This window comes from Sander lucioperca, chromosome 3 (genome assembly GCF_008315115.2).
Source record: "Sander lucioperca isolate FBNREF2018 chromosome 3, SLUC_FBN_1.2, whole genome shotgun sequence".
In the NCBI taxonomy this organism is placed as follows: domain Eukaryota; kingdom Metazoa; phylum Chordata; class Actinopteri; order Perciformes; family Percidae; genus Sander; species Sander lucioperca.
This window is the reverse complement of record NC_050175.1, coordinates 10386312-10405838: the sequence shown is the minus strand read 5'-3', so window position 1 is coordinate 10405838 and position 19527 is coordinate 10386312. Positions and strand designations below refer to the sequence as shown.

At 42.1% G+C, this 19527-nt stretch overlaps 1 protein-coding gene across 1 annotated transcript in view; it reads right to left on the bottom strand.

The window, feature by feature from the left end:
* nkd1 (NKD inhibitor of WNT signaling pathway 1) overlaps positions 1-19527 on the bottom strand; it is a 40081-nt gene that overhangs the window by 8503 nt on the left and 12051 nt on the right. The window contains exon 4 of the mRNA XM_031281565.2: positions 4601-4658. Within this exon, the coding sequence (XP_031137425.1) occupies positions 4601-4658 (58 nt within the window). The remainder of the gene's footprint in view (positions 1-4600; positions 4659-19527) is intronic.

The following is a 19527-nucleotide window of genomic DNA, read 5'->3' as shown; positions in this document are numbered from 1 at the left end:
AGAACACCAGCAACTAGCTAACGTAACGATAGCCTCTCTGAGCAAGTGCACACGGCAGCACGCAACTTCACGAGGGGGAGTGGCTGGAGGCAGCTCCTCTCTGTGCACTGTAAAAAAAAAAATACACTGGTGTGTGTGTGTGTGTGTGTGTGTGTGTGTGTGTGTGTGTGTGTAAAAAAAAAAATCGCAATTAGATTATTTTCAAAAATCGTTCAGCCCTACTGGTATCCAATATATTTATAACCCAATGGGTTCACACTGATGTCAAACGTGAAACTGAATGACATAACATGTCTCGAACATGATAGTGAATATGAATATTATGTGACATTCAGATATAAATGGTGGATCGTAAAACAGCATGTGAATATCAAAAGGCCTATGGGAGACCCCTGGGAGCTCATCAATTTATGGAATGACATTCACTGTAAATTACCATCCAGACATACAGTAAAGGCAGACAGTGCAGAGGGAACACTAATCTGTCAACGGCACTTATACTGACAGCCAGACCCACCTGTGTAGAGTCTGACAACATTTTAAATACCATAGAAGTCAATGATAGCACAGGTTGTCCCAGACAGGAATCAAACTGAGAATGTACTGGTGTCAGGTAAGGAACTTAATACTCCAAATTAATGAGCTCAGAAAAGACCTATGTGTGCCACTGATAGAAATGCATCAACGCCGGGTTTTCACAATCCCTGCAACCCTGCTTTATTATAAAATCAGTGGTCACAAGTTACCCAATTTCTTTGTTAAAACTGTCACACGGGGATTAATTCAACATATGTTAATGCCTGTGACCACAGTTAATGGTGGTGTATTTTTGGATTGAACTATATTGTAAGGTAGTCCACCCTGGTGGACAATAATAACACAACTGTCCCTGTCTGGTTCGATGTTTTAGTTTCAGCATTGGATGGACCTAATGCTACCGGATATCCTTCTCTGCTTTGAAATCCCGCATTTGTTTGACACATGAGACAGCAGATACACACACAACATGTAACTGAGATTTGGGAGGTGTATACATCGGCTCCTTTGCGAGCCTCTATGAGTTACAGTTACCCAGACACCTCATTGCTTCAAGCTCATACATGTTTATGTGTATTTTCGCAGAAGCTTGATAGAGCCTTTAACTAGCCACAGTCCCTTTATGTTTCACCGCTAGTCATTTAGCTTTGTATGAGCATCACCCCTCCTTCCCCTCATCCAATCACAGTCCTGAAGGCCGCACACACACACCCATACAGACCACACCCCTATCTCTCCACCCTCCCCTGCTCCTCTCTCCTCTGCCACACTTTGAAGTTCCATTCTCAAACCTTTTGGAAGAAGATCAGACCGGCTGTAAAACAGAATCACTAATTAATTAAGCCAAGTCAAATCTGAAACACTGTTTGTTTGCTCGCCAACGGAGCAGACACAACAGCCCAATTTCTTTCCTCCTGATCCAAAGCAGATCAAAGCAGACCTGTCTCATCTCTGGGTGGGGGAAAATGCCAGAAATGAAAGGCATCATCCCAGGGAGCTTTTACCAACTTTTTGGAGAGGAGCAGTATTTGGGATCCCGCTGTTTGATCATCTGAGGTGCTCAAAGGGAACATTGTGTGCTAGGGCAAATCTGTTCCGTAGCAGGCTCAATATGGTGGTGAGATGCTTATCTCGGAGCTAATGAAATGCCGGGAGGAGTAACAGTAATCTGCTATCACCCTCCTCCCCACCACCACAGACATAAGCCGACTCTTTATGAGAGGAGCTGATCCAGGGGATTGGCTGCACATCAGATCTTAGGGGCAAGACGAGGGCAGCTGAAGAAGGCACCCTCCAAGCCAAGCCTGCCCCAGCAGCCACGCTACACACACACACACACACACACTAGTACACACACGCAGAAACGAAGGCAGAGTCAGGAAAAGTGCCACTCACTGGCCCTATGAAACGTGCGTACGACCTAAAACAGGCGTAGGACAGGCATACGCCGATTCCTACGCAAAGCAAGGCATTTATCAATTTGAGCGTGAGCGTAGGCTGCGATAAAATCTCACTGGTCTGAACTCGTGTACGTAAGTTTTCGAGTCAGTGTGGACTTGTGGTGCAGCATATAATCAGTTTAACAGGAGAAGGAGAAGTCATCAGTTGATCACTTATCAGCAATGGCAGATCTGGCTCTTTTAGAGGACCTCTATGGGCCGGGGTCTGCAACATTGTTTAGCCTGTGGGGTTCTGCACAACATCGCGCAGAAAAACAGGGTGCAATAAATGCAGTGATGGAGCCAGATGACCCGATGCCCAGAGAGCAGTGTCCAGCACAGCCCCAACTGGGGCTATACCAAGGAGACAGGAAATTATTCCTCGCTTTTAAAAAGGTATAGTTGTTATGTTTGGCAATGATATTCAATACAGGAAACATGACGATGCACATTTTTATTTATTCTTCAGGTTTTCGGTTCTCTTTTAAAGTGTTGTTAATCGCTGCAAGTGAACAATTTATTTCTGCCATTGACCGATATATTTCGGCTTGTTTTTCCAGCAACTCTGCTGTCAGGGTCGGGGTGGCGGAGGACACACGCTCTCCCTCACAGCTCACAGTTGCCTGGCTCGATCGGACCGATGAAAAGAAACATTCAGTAAAATAAAAGACACTGCATAAACTCCGCTAATGTGCGTTTATTTAAATATAAGTACGTGTAGGCCTAAGAGATTGCAATATAAGCCTGTATATTACTAGGACTTATAGCATACGCATGTCAAGGATGTAGCCTATAGCCTACATTAAATAAACTTCAGCTGGAGTCCGATTTACTACGGCAACACTTAACTGCATCAGTGATCTCTTTCCATTCCGCATTCTTTCTACAGCCTTTAATACCAGTTTTCAGGATGCCAAATAGTACACACGTAAGTGCAAATGAATCTGAGATATCAGGCTTTCAATCTCCACCTCTGAAGCCGGAGTACGTCTCGCCATGTCATAAATTGTAGGGGCGAGGCCTCAAAACCGAGAATATATTGGGGCGTTAAATTTAAATTACGATCGTTTCCAGCCGCTGCATTTATCAATCTTATGCTGTGATTGGTATGATACGAACGTTTCATGAATCACGCATGAAGCCTGTCATAAGATGATTTCTGCGCTCATATCTGCGCTGGTTTCTACGTTCTAGGTTGATAAATGAGAGCCACTGTGAGCAATCACGTTCATTTTAGCTAGATTACTGTAATACACAAAACTCATAAATCATATATTGGGACAAATCAGTGCTGGGTACTAAGGGGATTTTGGGATGGCCAGGATAATGGGACGGCCTGTGTGGTGATCCTAACATTTTCTCTTCATTCAGAAGCCACTACTTAAGTACTTAAGAGCAAGGCACTTGATCACCCAGCCCTTCTTCCTTCCTTTGCATTTTTTACTACCAAGTGCTTCCTTAAACCCAGAGGAAAGCAGGCTTTTATGTGTGTTGGTTGTCCTATCTTCTCTGCTCTCACCGTTTTCTGTCACTTTCATTTAACTCATCTTTGTTACATGTTTTGACAATGGATCTGATCACTGCACTAAATGCAGTTCATGCTGGGGACATCAGAAATCCTCCACAGCTGTCTTTATTTGGGTCTTATTGTGGCTGAGGTGGTACAAAATGGTGCTATGTGCACATGAGGGCAATTTATTCCAAACTAGAAAAAACTGTTTATTAACCTCAACTCAACACAATTTCGTCTACACTGTAAAGCAGGGTCACAAAACGTACACCTACAACTTGACCCCTCAACTAAATCCACTTCAAAGTTCTGGTATTGTGACATTTCTCTACCCACAAATGTGACACAGTTTCCTCTCCTTGCTAGCTGTCAGTGAATGAGTTAACTTTAGTTACTTTAGAAGTGAAAACATTTAATTTCTTAGAGGTCCGTTATCATTGAAATATTCACACATGATCTATGGAATGTTTTTATTGAAGCAAATGATTTGGGCCAATCACTGAGAATAAACAGAGCAGCGTATTCTAATTAGCAACATCTGTCTTGAAGGGAGTACAACCTCGGCACAGACTTGGGTTCAGCCCAGTGACTAAAAATCATTTCATACTCCATTAATCAGTCGCGTTATCTACTTGTTCTATTATGCAGTGAAGCAGAGCTGAAATAAAAGTGAATTTCTCACACAATTCCAAATTCTAGGCTGCTCTCGTTCAACTCTTCATTTCTGCCTCCGCCTCATGTCCAATCCTGTCTTTAAATGGGAGGGAGAGACTTTTTCCTCCCGGAGCTCTTAATCCAGGATCACATCACATTGGGGAAAAAAACATGGAGGAATGGAGGCACTTTGCAGAGCACCACGGGGGGACGGGCGGATGAAAGACGAAGGAGGTGGAGAGGCGGGAAGGAAGGTAAAGGGGACCTCATCAGCACATTGTTGGGGCTTAGAGAATGGGTGTGGAGCAGAAGGGAAAGGATGAACGACTGCAAAAAAAGAACCGCACGAGTACCTGGAGGGCTACTGCAAACAGCATTTTTGCAGGTTTTCAATTTTATCAAAATAAAGGAGACCAAAATCCTGGACCTGAGCTGATGTAGCCTTTGGTGATTGGCCTACCTTCTAAACGGTAGTGTTCATTGCCAATCCTCTCTGCACATGCTTCATCCATGGATTCCTAGAAAGAGAAAAAGATAGAACAAGACACATAAGTCACTGTTTCAAGTCATATAAAGGAGAAGTATCATATTTTCGTCACATAAAAACAAACATCTTTAACGGTGCAAATCCACAGCACAGTTTTCCAACACAGAGTGACATGCCCGAATCAAAATTACAGCGTATATATATATATCTATATATGAACAAAGTTTGACAACAGTACTCTGGCCTTAAACAGCAGCGGAAAGTTTAAGAGGATGGTAATTGCAGGACTGAAACCAACTGAGCATAAGACTGGCAGTCAGAATTGAGACTATTAAAGAAGCATCTAAATCGCCACTGCCGGCCCTGCAGGGAATTCTGAGAAATAGGGCTGGTAGTAGGGCTATTTCGGTGGCGGGCTATCGTTGCAGCGATGCGTTCAGAGGCTTGTTTTATCCCGGACTGTTTTCACCTGGGCCCCCACTGCTGGCAGCTCTGTCTGTTAGCACATGCCACAGAGGCTGGAGGGACGAGGTTGGAGGGACATGTGATCCCCCGGGCTTCACTATGGAAAAGTCTGGCTCAGGTATCCATGTGGCATTACAGTCATCTGTCCAAAAAAACATTACTCACGGGCTGACAAACACATATTCATGCACACATCCGTACGCACATACTCCAACGGATACACACACATTCAAAGACCCACCCTCGACATCATTTCAAAGCACCCAACCTAACCCAATTCCATTGCACCCAACCATACTTCAAAAAACATTCCTGACGGTTATTCATCAAAAACTAGATAAAGTGCACACAGACTCTGCTGAGACAGAACATATTAACACCATTCTTATCATAGGTGATGATTAACCTTAATAATAAATAATTAACTTCATACAATCCTTGGATATAAGTGTAGGAGCATTTGTGTTTATTGTGTGTGTGTGTGTGTGTGTGTGTGTGTGTGTGTGTGTGTGTGTGTGTGTGTGTGTGTGTGTGTGTGCGTGCGTGTCAGAGGCAAGGCTGTGACAGCGTGAGTGAGGATTTCTGTGTAATCCAAAGAGGTAGAAGGACAGATGGAGTGATCCTACCCTCCTCAGACTAGTGCCGGCCGGGCCGCAGCGCTGTGGGTGGCCCCTGGAGGAGAATACAGCAAACTCCAGGACTAACTGGCTGGCAGACTGATAGGCTGATACCTCAAAGCATAAACCTATGTTTGTTGTTGGTATGAATGGGTCAACGCACGTTCCGATCTGGCTTCATGACCTGGCTGGTCCTGAGCTGGTTTTAATGTGGTCTGCTTTAGTTTCTATGATGATTGCAGGATTACATTAGGGCTACTATAAAATTCAGGCAAATGATAGAAGAACTACTGTATAAACGTTCCTTGAACTGACAACTAGTGTACACAAAAGCCCAATAGCCCAATGTGTTTTTTACAAGGTAAACAAAGAGGTAGATGATCGATTTCTCAAACGTATGTATGATTTCTATGATTGCATTCATTTCCCAGGAATAACCAATTTTGCACATTTGCCAGCTAAACTGACCATTTCATTTGCCAGTAATTATACAGAATGACATTACATAATTACTAGATAAAGTTCCTATAAGTATTATTTTGACGTCTGTACTGCTATACACACACACTCATCTTCTCAATCTCCCATTCAACCCAAGTCAAGAGGATGGTCACGAAGGAGGGTTGGTTGATGCGTGTTAACCCATTCAGATAGATCACAGACATGGGTATGACCCGTGTTGATCTGAATGGGGTGCTAGACTGTGGTAACGTTAACACTGGCCTCTGTTTCCACGATGCCTCACAAAAGAAAGCAACATTCCTCACACACAAAGACACATACACACACGCACACACACACACACACAGATAGCATCTTGAATGTTTTTTTGATAAATGATCCAAAATTATTGAGGGGTTAACCAAGAACATGAGAAAAGGGGGGAAGAGGAATGTGCTAATTGGTTGTTGTCTGTGGTGATGGATGGGAGCCGTATTATTAGTCCGCTCTGGGATTTGCTCTGGTTAGTGTAAAGAAAGAAAAAATGTTCTTCTTTTTTTTTTTTTTTACTTCACACGCACACACGCACACCATCATCCTCTTATGGAAGTTATCTGACCACTAAATAGAATTGGATATACCAGGAAGCATTAAAAGAAGAATTTTCAAACTGGGGTGAAAACCAATATTTTTCATCATTCCTTATATTATTTTCTTCGCCCTGTGACATATAAACTATTTCTTAGAGACAGTTCTACTCGCAACCTGATTAGGAATCCTTACAGTTGTCAGGTATAAAGTCTAAATAAGTTTTATAAAAATAAATGGGAATATTGAGTCGTTCTCAGCGTCTGTGGTGATTAGGGGTGGGGGGGGTGAAAAAAAAAAAAAAATCGATTTATGCATGTATCGTGATTTTGTTTTTGTTACGTTTTTTTAAAATCAATTCTTTTCCCCAGAATCAATTTTTTTATTATTATTATTTTTACCAATGATTCACCTAAATATTTTCTGTTCATATGGTACCGCCAACGGCAACTAGGCCTACATCGTATCCGTTTCCAGCAACACAGACCAAAAGCAGAAAATGCAGAAAACCCATGTTATGTACTTCTTTACAAATGAAAACAAAACTTTCAGACTGACTGACTTGTGATGTGCATTCTTCTTAGAAAACAATTAGTTTTTAGAAATGTCTCATGATATATTGTCTCTAGAAGTGTATTATTCAACTTTTGTTTTTGTTAAAGAAGGAAAAGAAAATCACAATACTCAAAACTATCAAATCGCAATACTTCTAGAATCGCAATAAATGAAAATCGCAATACAAACTGAATCGGCACCCATGTATCGTGAAAGAATCGAATCGGGACTAAGGCATATTGTCCCTGCCCTAGTTGTGATACAGCTCTGAACCAAAGATTGCATCCAATTCCCCAGATAATCACCTTGGCCGTGGCTGATCTGACATACTCATCTAAAGAGCACTAGAGCTTAGATCGGCCCAAAAAAATCAAGCCCGAACCTGCCCGAGCCCGAGCACGTTGTGTCCGAGCCCGGCCCGACACATTAACTGTAATTATGAGCCCGAGCCCGATTTAAACCCGACACTTTTTTAATACGTGGGCCGTTATAACCGACGTTCTCAACTACAATTCGAGTTGTTTGAACTACAGAAATCTGTTTAGAATAATGCAACAAGGACGAAGCCTGTAAACTGCGCTGTTTGTTTATTCAGAATGGAACGGATCGCAAATGGATCTGAATGAAGAAACGTAAAAAAAAAAGAAACAATGATGAACAACATATTGTTGTCACTGCCCACGACTTGTTTAAACTGCTTCCATACCTCGACTTTCCTCCACACTTGCTCAAAGTTAATTCTCCTGTTTTTATTTTTTTCTTTACATCTTCAAGCTCCATGTTGCACTTAAGATACACAATACAGCCCAGCAGGCCCGGTGTGATGCGTGCGAGAGGAGGAGACGCATGAAGTGCTGCATTTTGTAACTGCAGCCTAAATTTTGTACACATTTGTTACTTTTATATAGCTTATATATACATATTTATAATATTTCTGATTATGGCATAGCTTTCTCCCCACCCAATTAGGCTAAATAGGTAATGAATAAAAAAAAAAAAAAAAAATGCTTGATCAAGGTTCCGGCCCGGGCCCGGCCTGGCCCGAGGATGTGGCGGAAAATAACGGCCCGAGCCCGACTCGGGCTTGGGCCGAGAATCTAAACTCTAAAGAGCACCCCCAGACTGACTGACCCGATGACACTACTACTTTCGAGCTTAGCGCTCTCGATCCTGGCTTTTGGAGTGATTGATAAGATTGTCCGGTGCCAAAAAATAACATGTAGGAGTTCTAAAAATAAAGTGTGTTTTCTTCTGAGTTTCCTGTGTTCCCACCAGCCAATTGGTCACAGGAACAATGAGGCAATGTCTTTGCCCAGCTCCAGAAAAGGGAGATTTTAACGGCAGAGGTAACATTTCTGGCCACACTATTCAGACCTACGAGAAAGAGATTAATCTTCTCAACCCCACTGTCTGAAAGAGATTAATCTTCTCAACCCCACCAGTAACTTGAATGACACACTTAACAGTTCTGTCACTCCTACTTAGGAAGGATTGACAGAATTCCTGGTACTATCGAAAAGATGCCCTTCTCTTCAGCAAGACCCTAAAATCTCCATTCCTTGTTTGATGTAGTAATTTTTCTTTTTCAATATGTTTTGAAAAGGTTTTTAAATATTGTAATATATCTTCAATATACCAAACTAAAGGCTGGATAAAATGCAAATTGGAAGACTGTTAAACAGATCAAAAAGTACAGGACACATACATTCTTACATACTAAAGAAGAAGTGAACAGTAGTAGTGACAGTGACAGTAGTAGTTACAGTAGAGTAATTTGCATGTTAAAGCTGCTGGACAAGAAAGTAAGTTAGTCTAGTTTGTTAAGCCACAGTGGATAAAAGCTTGAACTCACTCCCTTCAGTCTGATTTGAAATGAAAGAGCTCAAAGTGGATTTGCCCAAAAACTGCAATGCTAGTCATCCCCCTCCAAAGGGATTTCTCCACAAATGAGTAAAGACGAAGCTCAACTGATGCAACATTTGCAAACAGTTAGTGAATCTGAAAACCGGGTCTCATTAAATTCAAGCACACATGGTATGCATGCAAAATGATAATATGTGTATGTAAAACGGTAACCACAAAAGAGCCATCAATCTCTTTTGGTGCAGCAATGAGCCAATGATGGGTTTCTTTTGGGCCCCTTGCTAATTCAAGGGTCAGAGGTCACTGTGGGAGTGCATTTCAGGCCAGAGCAGAGGCCACCCCAGTGGCTCAACCACAGCTACACTGTACAATTAATTGTCTCAGAAATAATTGCGATTAACAATATAATTGTCTCTTTCAGTCAAATTTATTTATTACTTTTTTAAACAAATTATGAATTCCAGGATACATTTTTTGGTTATATCACTGTTATGTGATCCAGATAATGTAATAACACAAATACACAGCCAATGAAGTAAACAATGCTTTTAAAACATTTTTTCAAACTGTATCCCACCTTGTCATTTTTTGTTGCTATGAACATGTTTGGGGTCAAGTGCTAACAACTAGCATAGCTTTAGCTCGACAGTCTGACCAATAATTACTTATATAATTACAATTTGGCACATCTAAACAAAATCAATTACCATCAACAGTCGTACCTTAGGACCTTAGCTAATGTTATCAATTAATTGTGGTTAAACAAAGAAACCCTGATTATGTAAAAATATTGACAATTAGACAATTATCGCTTTTTGCTCGCAGGTTTCTCTATAGAGCTCCCCTACAGCTTCGGAGTAAATATTTGGCAGCTCCTATGTTTACTTGTGTCTGACTCCTCCCTCGGTCAGTGTGCCGTTTCCTCTTTCTCTGTTCCTCTGACAATGCTTTCCTAGCTTTCCGTTTCTTTTTTGCCGACTCAGCCATGACGATAGTGTGAAAAACTCCATCACTACCTTGTTAGCCGGTTCCTGAATGGGCGTACGTGTGCAGTGCCGTGAAGCAATTCGTTACATCGCGAGACCTGATATCACGCGATACTTCGACAGCCGAAAGTTGCAAGGGTGGTTTTTCCACTCACAGGCGCTAGGGGGGAACGAGACGACCACCATTTAACTCAAAAAAAGTCATATAACCATTCCAATGACGCCGAAGCTGTTCAGTTCAAAAAACTGCATAGTTCCCCTTTAAACGATTAAACTGTGAGGTGGTAACCTTCGAAACTGCTATAAAATCAACACTAAATGAATGCATTGGTGATTAACCCTGCTATACATTGGGTGTTGCAAAGTTTGAACATTTTGTAGCAGCTGGTCTCTGTATTCTGGGGTCCAAATTATAAAATCTACAGCAAGGTCTCTGCAGCATTCGGTCAGAGGTGCTGGCTTCAGGACTAGGGTTACTTTTAGGCACCGACCGAATTGCCTCTATAGCATTGTGTAGAAAATGCCTTGTCATTCATTACCAAGTTTCAATGCCTAAGGAGTAAATCTCATCAGCGTCAGTGAACCAATAAGCATGCAAAATGCTTGTACCAAGATCTAGTAGTGCTTGTGATTGGCTGTCTTAACATTACACGTCGTAGAGGCATGCACGAAAAATTTGATGTTACGCACAGAGACGATGCTCACGTGTGTGTGTTGTTGTATTTTTAGAGGCTCGACTAAAGTGTGTGTCACAAGGGTGTAAAGGATTTGAACCATAATGTGTAATGTTGTAATTTCTTTTTTTAAGGGATTTTTTAAAATCGTTCAGTGACCGGTTTTAAATTCACAGTATCGGTGCCGGTATCGGTATTAAACATTTTTGAAAGATACCCAGCCCTATTTAGGACACAAACAAGCATATTTCTACTCCACCTGGGACTAGCTAAAACAATTTTCCAGACATGATGTTAAATGTTCTGTGGAGATCACTGCATGAAGCATTTGGTTTTCAACAGCAGCCAGGTCCTGCAGAGCTTCTTCAGGGCTTTTAGGACAAGGGTATGTATGGCCCCTGTGTGTTAAACTTGTTCAAGCCCCTCAAACACAAAGTAATTTATTGCTGGGCTATAACACAGAACACAGTGTGCCTGTCCCATTACAACATCCCATCTACATTACTAGCCGACCTGAAGGCCTGTTTGGTTTGGCCATAGGAACTATTTGGCAAACCTCATCAATGGCACACTTTATGAAAATTAATATGGATAAACCAAAGACGGATTAGCATATTTAAGAATAATAAAACGTACTGAACAAATACTATATCAAGTTTTATCTTTAAGAATGGTGACCACTCACACTACTCCCCTCAGTACTTTTTCCTTACTAATGAAAATGTCAGCTCTAAAACATAAGAGCGAGGAATGCTCGTTCAACACCAGGCCTTTGGTTTTAATTAATGTCAACTATAGCAAACTCATAATCAAATATAGTTCAGTTAACCTCCATTATAGTGTACCAATTAAAATAAGAGTAAATCAAGAGGGAGGATCACTTGAACTACAATACTTTAAGAACACTTTCATCTAAATGATTTCTTTGCCTTTCATAAACTTTCAAAAAGGCATTTACCTCAACATTAGATCACAGAACAACATAGATAGTTTAGATAGCTGTTAAATTTAACCTAGTTTACAGAATTAAACACCTCTCCCAAATATATGATAAGTGGTCATGAAATGTTACATGAACTAAAATAAATGTTTTCCCAGTAACCAAAATGTATTCTAACTCACAACATTCAGTGTGGATGGAAAAGCAAAAGCCTTGACGTTATGTCCACAGAGGACCAGTCAGTCTGAGGCCACCTTCTAAAGGAAATTCATGAAAATGTCACATTGCTGTTAACACTGTTCATTTTCATCTTGGCTCGCAAGTAGAATATGAGAGCCCTGAAAAGGTAGCTAACCACACAGACTTAAAAGCTCCATCTGTCAGCAGTTAAATTTTTTTCATTTATTTTCAATTAATGTGATAATGTTAAATGACCCAACTGGTCCCTTGGATGCTAACCTTGATCAGGCATGAATATGAATAATGACAAAATCAATTGAGTGCATCCTGGACTAATGTAGAGCAGGGTGTAGCTGAAAAGAGCACTGCTCAGTTGGACTACCCTGGAATAAATAAGGTTAAAAAAAGATTGAAAAGAGCTTTTGCCATTTAATTTTGCATTCAGGGGTCCCTATTGTATAGTGATGAGAGAGCAAGAGAGAAAGTGAAAAAGACAGTAAGCGCATGCTGGCACAGAACCGACTTGGTGAGTAAAGGCAGAGAGTTGCCTTTAGCGTCATCCTTACTCTGGCACTGCAGACATTGACCCACTGGGCCAATTTCTTTCCTGCTGCGAGTGTGTGTTTGAAAGCAAAAGGGTACATTAAAGTGCAAATAATATGTACTTGTATGTGATTGTGGGAAAGTCCCACAAGGCCTCTTGGTCTCTATGCTGTCTGCCTCCACGACCCACCACACAGGCTGACAATTTATGCGGCCAACGACAGCTCCCCCTGATCGCGCGCCAGAGCTCAGTGGAGGCAGGCCTCTAGAGCAATGGCAGCGCTACTGGCACTCCATCAAAACCCAGGAAAAATCTCATTAGGACTGCGCCTGGGTGCCTCCTGCTCTGTCCCCCACTCATCGCAAGAAAACACCTTCAGGATTGCAACGTTTGGAGCAGCGGTGCCGACATGAAGTGGGGAGCGACACACATGAAAGGCCATTTAGCCAAGTGGGCGAGACAGAGTGACAGAGTGACAGAGACAAGGGAGAATGTGGGAATCGCGGCAGTGCTTGTCCAAGTACGTGTCTGCTTCCCCTGGGCCTTTCAAACAGGAAACGACCGCAGTCGCTGAAACTCAAATAAAAGCCACCCAGCACTAGAAAGGGTGAAACGGAGCATTACAGAAAGTGAGACATGATTATTCTCACTTGTGCCAAATCCATCATAGCTACAGCATGTCCAATATCTGTACATGTGTGTAGATTGATTGAGGTATAGTAGACTATGGGTAGTATTATACTATTCAACAGTACAAGACATGTGATACCTAGCTGTCCTTGTACCAGGTATGTTAGTATACAGTACACCTAACTTGTCATCATGTCTTTGTACTTTGTCACATAAAGTTAGTGCACTTGGCAAATAAAATCGCTTTGACTGATTCCGTCTAGCCTGGATAGCAGCCATTAGCTAAAGTTGATGAATTACTAATGGAGAAAACAGAACAAATCTCTAGTGCACACACAGCCCCAATGTTGAAAACTGAGAAGAGAAACAACAAAAAAAAACTCTTATTAGTTTTAGAGCTGCAAATTAGCTTATAGGTGTAGTATTACTCGCAGAGGACCTCAAGAGAGGAAATACCCATCCCTCTCCACACTCCCAAAGAGTAAACTGAGATACACCGGAGGCAGTTTCAAAGGACCGAGCACAACTCTTGGAATCTGGAGCAGTGCCTATCCTGCAATGCGTGGTACGTGTGGTGCTGCTGCAGGAGGAAAAAAAACTAAAGAAACTAAACGGACCACCAGTCATCATCAAACAGCAGTTTAAACCTGGGTCCAGTTTTTTGCAGTTCTTTTCGCTGGAGTGCTCCTCACCTTCCAGCAGCATTAAACAACCTCATTCAAAGCCCCACGTAGCAGTAAAACATGACGCCCAGAGATGGAGCCAAGATAGAGAGTGTTGATGTGAGGTAGTGAAGCGTTGCACTGCCTCTGAGTGAGGCTTCAAAGGGGATCAGTTTTCACACATGAAATAAAGATCTCAGATAATCATATAGCATAGCAAAGCTGACGCGAGACAGTCCCATTTAAGGAGGGAGGGGAGACCAATTTTCATACAACACCTACAGACTGAGAGCCATGGCAAATTAATGTCTCTGCATTTCTCTCTAGCCAAACAAGATACATCTGTTTTTGTCTTTTTTCAAAGAGACTATCAGGGTCATCATCACATGATGCATTGAAGTAGTTTCTTGAATTTGTTCCAATAGAACAGATGCTTGGGTCTTCTAAAATGTCAGAGCTTTACAACAAACCAAATGAATGCATAAAACTGATCTCATGAGCAGTCTGCAGTGCCAAGAGGAAGTCATATCTTCTGTGTTTCACAATGCAATTTTATGGCTTTGATAAGAAACTCAATGGCTTCCCAGAGGTCACAGACTGTAAATCGTTTCAGGTTGAGCCCTTCACATGCACCATTAACAAAACATAAGCGATCTGGTGGATGTTTCTAATCTGAAGCACTTTACAGTACATTTAGTGCACGTGTTTTATTTTTCAGAAAAAATATTATACAGCTGAGCAGCATTAGTTACAATGCAAAAAAAATTGTCATCAAGTGGTTAAACCCCTCGACTTTAAAACCACATGTAGGCCCCAAATGACCACTAAAGCTTTCTCTTCTACATCTTAACCACTTTGTTTGCCTTGATTTTTCATCATCTCTAGAGAAAGAGCAATACTTGAGTTTAGCGGACAACAGACTGGATAAATAATTGCACAAGTAAGTCCTTTAACTCTGCTGACTAAAGATGTCTAACGTGTAATTTGACGTCTCAGAGGAAACATCAAAGACAGACACCTTCTCTCCAGACTCTGCGGCCCCATGCCTGACACCCCTCAGTCACGGCACACCCACTTCTCTCCCTGCACCCCAGGAAGGAAATTATAGTCACAGAGTTGGGATCCATCACCAGGCAGGTTGGAGGAAGCTGTTCTATGATTAAAGTGTGCATGGTCAGCAACACCAAGACTGGAGGGGTTTGTGGAGGCAGCACATGCCAGAGGGCTTACTGCGTTAACTCTAGTTCATGACACAGGTCATGCAGAGATTCTCCACACACACACACACACACACACACACACACACACACACACACACACACACACACACACACACACACACACACACACACACACACACACACACACACACACACACACACACACACACACAGAAAAAGCCCTGCATACAGAGGAGGTGCAGTTCAGTAGAGTTATTCTTTGTGTACTATATATTCAGTGTAAATTAACTCTCTGACATTGCTAGATAAGAGGTTGCAAAGACATGTCTGTGTAATGTGTGAGCATGGGTGTCAGCTGTGTAAATTCATGTGGATGTGTGAATTTGTGCACACGGGTTTGCGAAATGTTTTTTTACAGGACCCACAAGTGCAGTGATTTGATGCCTTCCTTTTGTTGAGCGATAGTGCGCAGCCACCAGTCATCTCTCCACGTCAGATTAACATTGCAAACACTGCTGGTCACATTACCTCACCCACATCAAAGGCTGCCTCCTGAAAGGCTCAGTGGAATATTAGATTTACAGCCTTCATCGCTCCACTTCAGAAACATGCTGATCTGAAATAATCTGCCTCCCTCTCTCCCTTTTTTGTGTTTTATGTGTGAAGTTGGCCAACACTTTAATGACCCATTTACAAAACTTTTACACCTGCAAAGATAAGCTTTTACAGCTCAGCCAGCCCCTCAGGCACTAAATCCTACCTGTTACACAAGGTAACAGCCTTTATTAGCTTTTGAAAAATATATAACCACAGCAATTAACATTTATCGTACGGTTTATCAAAGCTTACCTCAGATAGGAGGCAAGGGAGAGGATACAAGTGTCAAGATCAAGAGTCTAACTGCACGATAACCCCTCCAGCAATTTAGAGACACCAAAAGCTGAGAGTGCCTTGATTTTCTACAACAAGGAAAACATTGGGCCTCAATAACAAATATTCTCTTAGTTTCTTTTAAATTTGTTTGTAAGAAATTGAAAAAGACAACACTACCTGTGATGAACAACATTGTTGCGAGTGCCAGCAATAGTTTGCAAGCCCTGTAGGTGTGCACACTACTGTAATCTTCACAATAAGTGAGAACAATACTATTACCACAAGTTAATTATTGTCATTTTGAGTTGCTGAGTTGGCTGTAGCTGAACTTCACACTAACACTGCTTATATAACAACCGGTCGCACACAGGCATTATGGTAACGTGAGCAGACAACGCGAGCAAAGCCACTTCTGTTTTTATCCTCAAGTTTCCTTGGGAGTCGGAGAGTTAACAGGGAATCTGAGCTAGAGGTGAATCCTTAAAACCCCAGCCAATGAACTCCACTTTGGGGCCTTGCATTCCCAAGAGGAAGCTATGGTTTGGAAGGGAATGGAGACAGCCTGTCGCTTGGCCTTGATTTACAGGTGGTCTCCGCCTGCCAAGAGTAACAAATCACAACATTATGGCCCTCTGAATTCAGAGTGAAGCTCAGTTAAAAAATAATGAGAAAAAGAGAAGAGTGGGAGTCTTATGCAAAATGACACACCTCATCTCCAAAAGCTTGTGCGGTTAGTTTAGCAATAGTATATCTCATCCTTCATGAAGGAAATTAGTTCGCTCTGGAACCTTTAACTTCCTTGGCAAAAAGGACAGAGCGGTCCTGCTGCGGTGACATGAGCTTACACAGTGTGTGCGTGTGTGTCAATCATTACTGCAAAAAAATAGGAGGGATTATACATTTAAGAAAGCTGGTTGGTAACATGCCTGCTTCCATGAATATGTGTTCCTTGCAAGTGTACTACACTGTGTCTAGAGGGTCTTAGTAATTAGTCAAAGTGCTCTTTGAGGAGAGACAGTCCTTCAGTCGTCTGGGTGGCTTCAGACGCCAGTCTCAAGTGCTGCAAAGTGTGGGAGGAACAAGGTTTTAGCCAGGAAGTCTACCTCGAGGGCAGCAAGAAAGTGACAGGCACTTAAACCTTTAACCACAGCCAAATGAGAAACAACACCTCTGTGACTTGTCATGTCAGTAGCTACAAGAAAATAATAAAATAGGACATATTCATGCCGAGATCCTGGATGTTGGTGAAAAGATAACATTACCTAAACAATTTTGTCCTCTTGTAAGTTCCCATAGAGAGAAGACAGTAGATTTAGACAAGTTCATAATCTTTTTTAATAAAGGACGTCTAAGTTTAGAATCAAGTAAAGTTTTCTCTTTAATGTGGTTTTTATCATCTGATCCAGCCAGGACATGTTAGATTACAAGCTGGACTGCACAAAATAGATCATGTTTTTGCTCATATCTGATCTACTGCATCAATTATGCAAGTTGCCAGAGTTGCATTGCGAGTGCAATTTTGCAGTCTGGATGCGATGCAGCGACTACACACAGTGAGAAAAACAACAACCGTAGATTAGGAGATGTCAAAAAAGCTCATTTTTATAATCAGAGCTCTACAATTCTACCTAATGACAGTTGTCTGTAACATCTATAACTACCAGCCCTTCTCTTATTTCATTCAAAGCCAGTTACTAAAACCTTGTCACTGCAATCAACCGCGGAGCTCCATGTGGTAGGTGGCAGTTATGAAAACCTCTGACGTGTGCATGTTGACCAGATGTAACTGACCTCAACACCAAGGTGGCCATAGCATATTCACAACAACACGTGCACACGCGCGCGCGCGCACACACACACACACACACACACACACACACACACTGTTTGGAGCAGACATCCTGCCGGCCACAAGCCACTACCTCTAAACATCCCTCACATCTCTCACATCTGACCTTTTAACTGTGGACCTAAAATCTCTGTAATTACAGTGTTTCAATTTTGCAAGTAAACATAGCAGCAGAAATAGACACTTCAACTACTATATACAAGTGTGCTGGTGCCAGGGGCTGGTTTCTATTCATAGCTGACTGGAATTAGTGGCTTGTGTCACTGCTCACCATAATGAACTTGCAGCAGAGTAAGTTACTCAGTTGCAAACTACTACCAAATTCTACTACCGATGCTCACACACACATTAACAAACAAAAACCTAGAAAATACAAAAATACACACAAACCAGAAACCAGGAAACAATATTTATGAAAACGCTAAGGCACATCACTTCTAGTATGTACGTACGTGTCTTGAATTTAAGTAAAACAATCATATCATCAGCATACAGGAAGCAGCAATGATATGGAGCACCATTTATAACTAATGAAAAGTTCAACGTTATATCCGCAAAAGAAAATCCCAGCAGAGAGAGCGGAAACAAATGTAACATCATGTGACATTGTTGTAGCCTATGAATAAGACAAAGGTTTACAGAAAGTAAGGTAAAAGACTATATGGTGGGGATACATTTTATGCTAAAACACAGACAAACACTTTAAATACAAGCCTATGTCCAAGTAGAAACCTCTGTTCGAGGATACTGTTTTTTCAAACTTAAGCAAGAAATTGAGTGGGGGAGTTGGTTTGACGGACAGGGCAAATGGCCCTTAGGGGAGCACAGGGTTGGTCTGCTTCTTTGAGAGTCTACATGGTGAGGTCCACTTTAGGTTGCAGCACCTGCAGAGCATATCCACACCAGGAGAGGACAGCTTTCCTTTCAGCAGGGCCGCTCCTCTGTTTAGCTTTCCTTCCACCAAAACATCCCCTAACAGACAATCCAGACCTCCTCCAGCCCTGGCGCCACAGGAAGAGCAGAAGAGCCCTGAAACCTCTGTCTGTGGGAGGCACAATGCTCTCCCAACTCTGTTTACCTAAGCCCACTTCCTCCATTCGTTGTACTTCAGGTGGCCTTAGAGCCCTGGTCACCAAAGCTCTCACACGAGGAGGATAAATACAACAGCAGGGCTCACAGAAGCTGTGGAGTCCCATCACTGGTGTTTCCCTTCGACCAGTTTGTAAGAAAAACAAGTGGAAGGGAATCACGCTGGGACTCTGCGTCTGTTAGCAGTGATAAATGGATTCACATCAGGGTAAACAAATGGGTAATGTGCCTGTGTGCTTCATGGAACATGAGTGTGCATGCACGATCCTGTGCATGTGCGCACTCTCATGAGAGCTTGATAGCAGTTTTATGCAGATGTTCATCGCGTCCTATTTGAGAGCCACTTTGAGTGCTCAGTCAAATTATTCAGCACTTACTGCACGGGCCAGAGCGCAACCCGCAGGGGAACATGATAAACAAACAAGAGAGAATTATTCAGGGTTTAAACACTTAAACACCCACTTCAGCAGAGCCTTTTAAGTGGTTGATTAAAATGGGCAGAGGAGCTCAGTGTCACCGCAGGAGCCCCAGCAGTCACCTAGAGTTTATCCCAGACACACACACAGTCCCCACCTATACCAGACTATTCTTATAATCAGAACTTTATTTTGAATTTTTTGGGGGTACACAAGCACCTACGATTTCTGTTATTTCTGTATATATGACTTTCAAAGGTCTGAGTAAAAATGTAGTTTAAAGTAGAGATGAGCCGATACCAGTATCGGTATCGGCTCCGATACTGCCTAAAACGCTGGTATCGGAA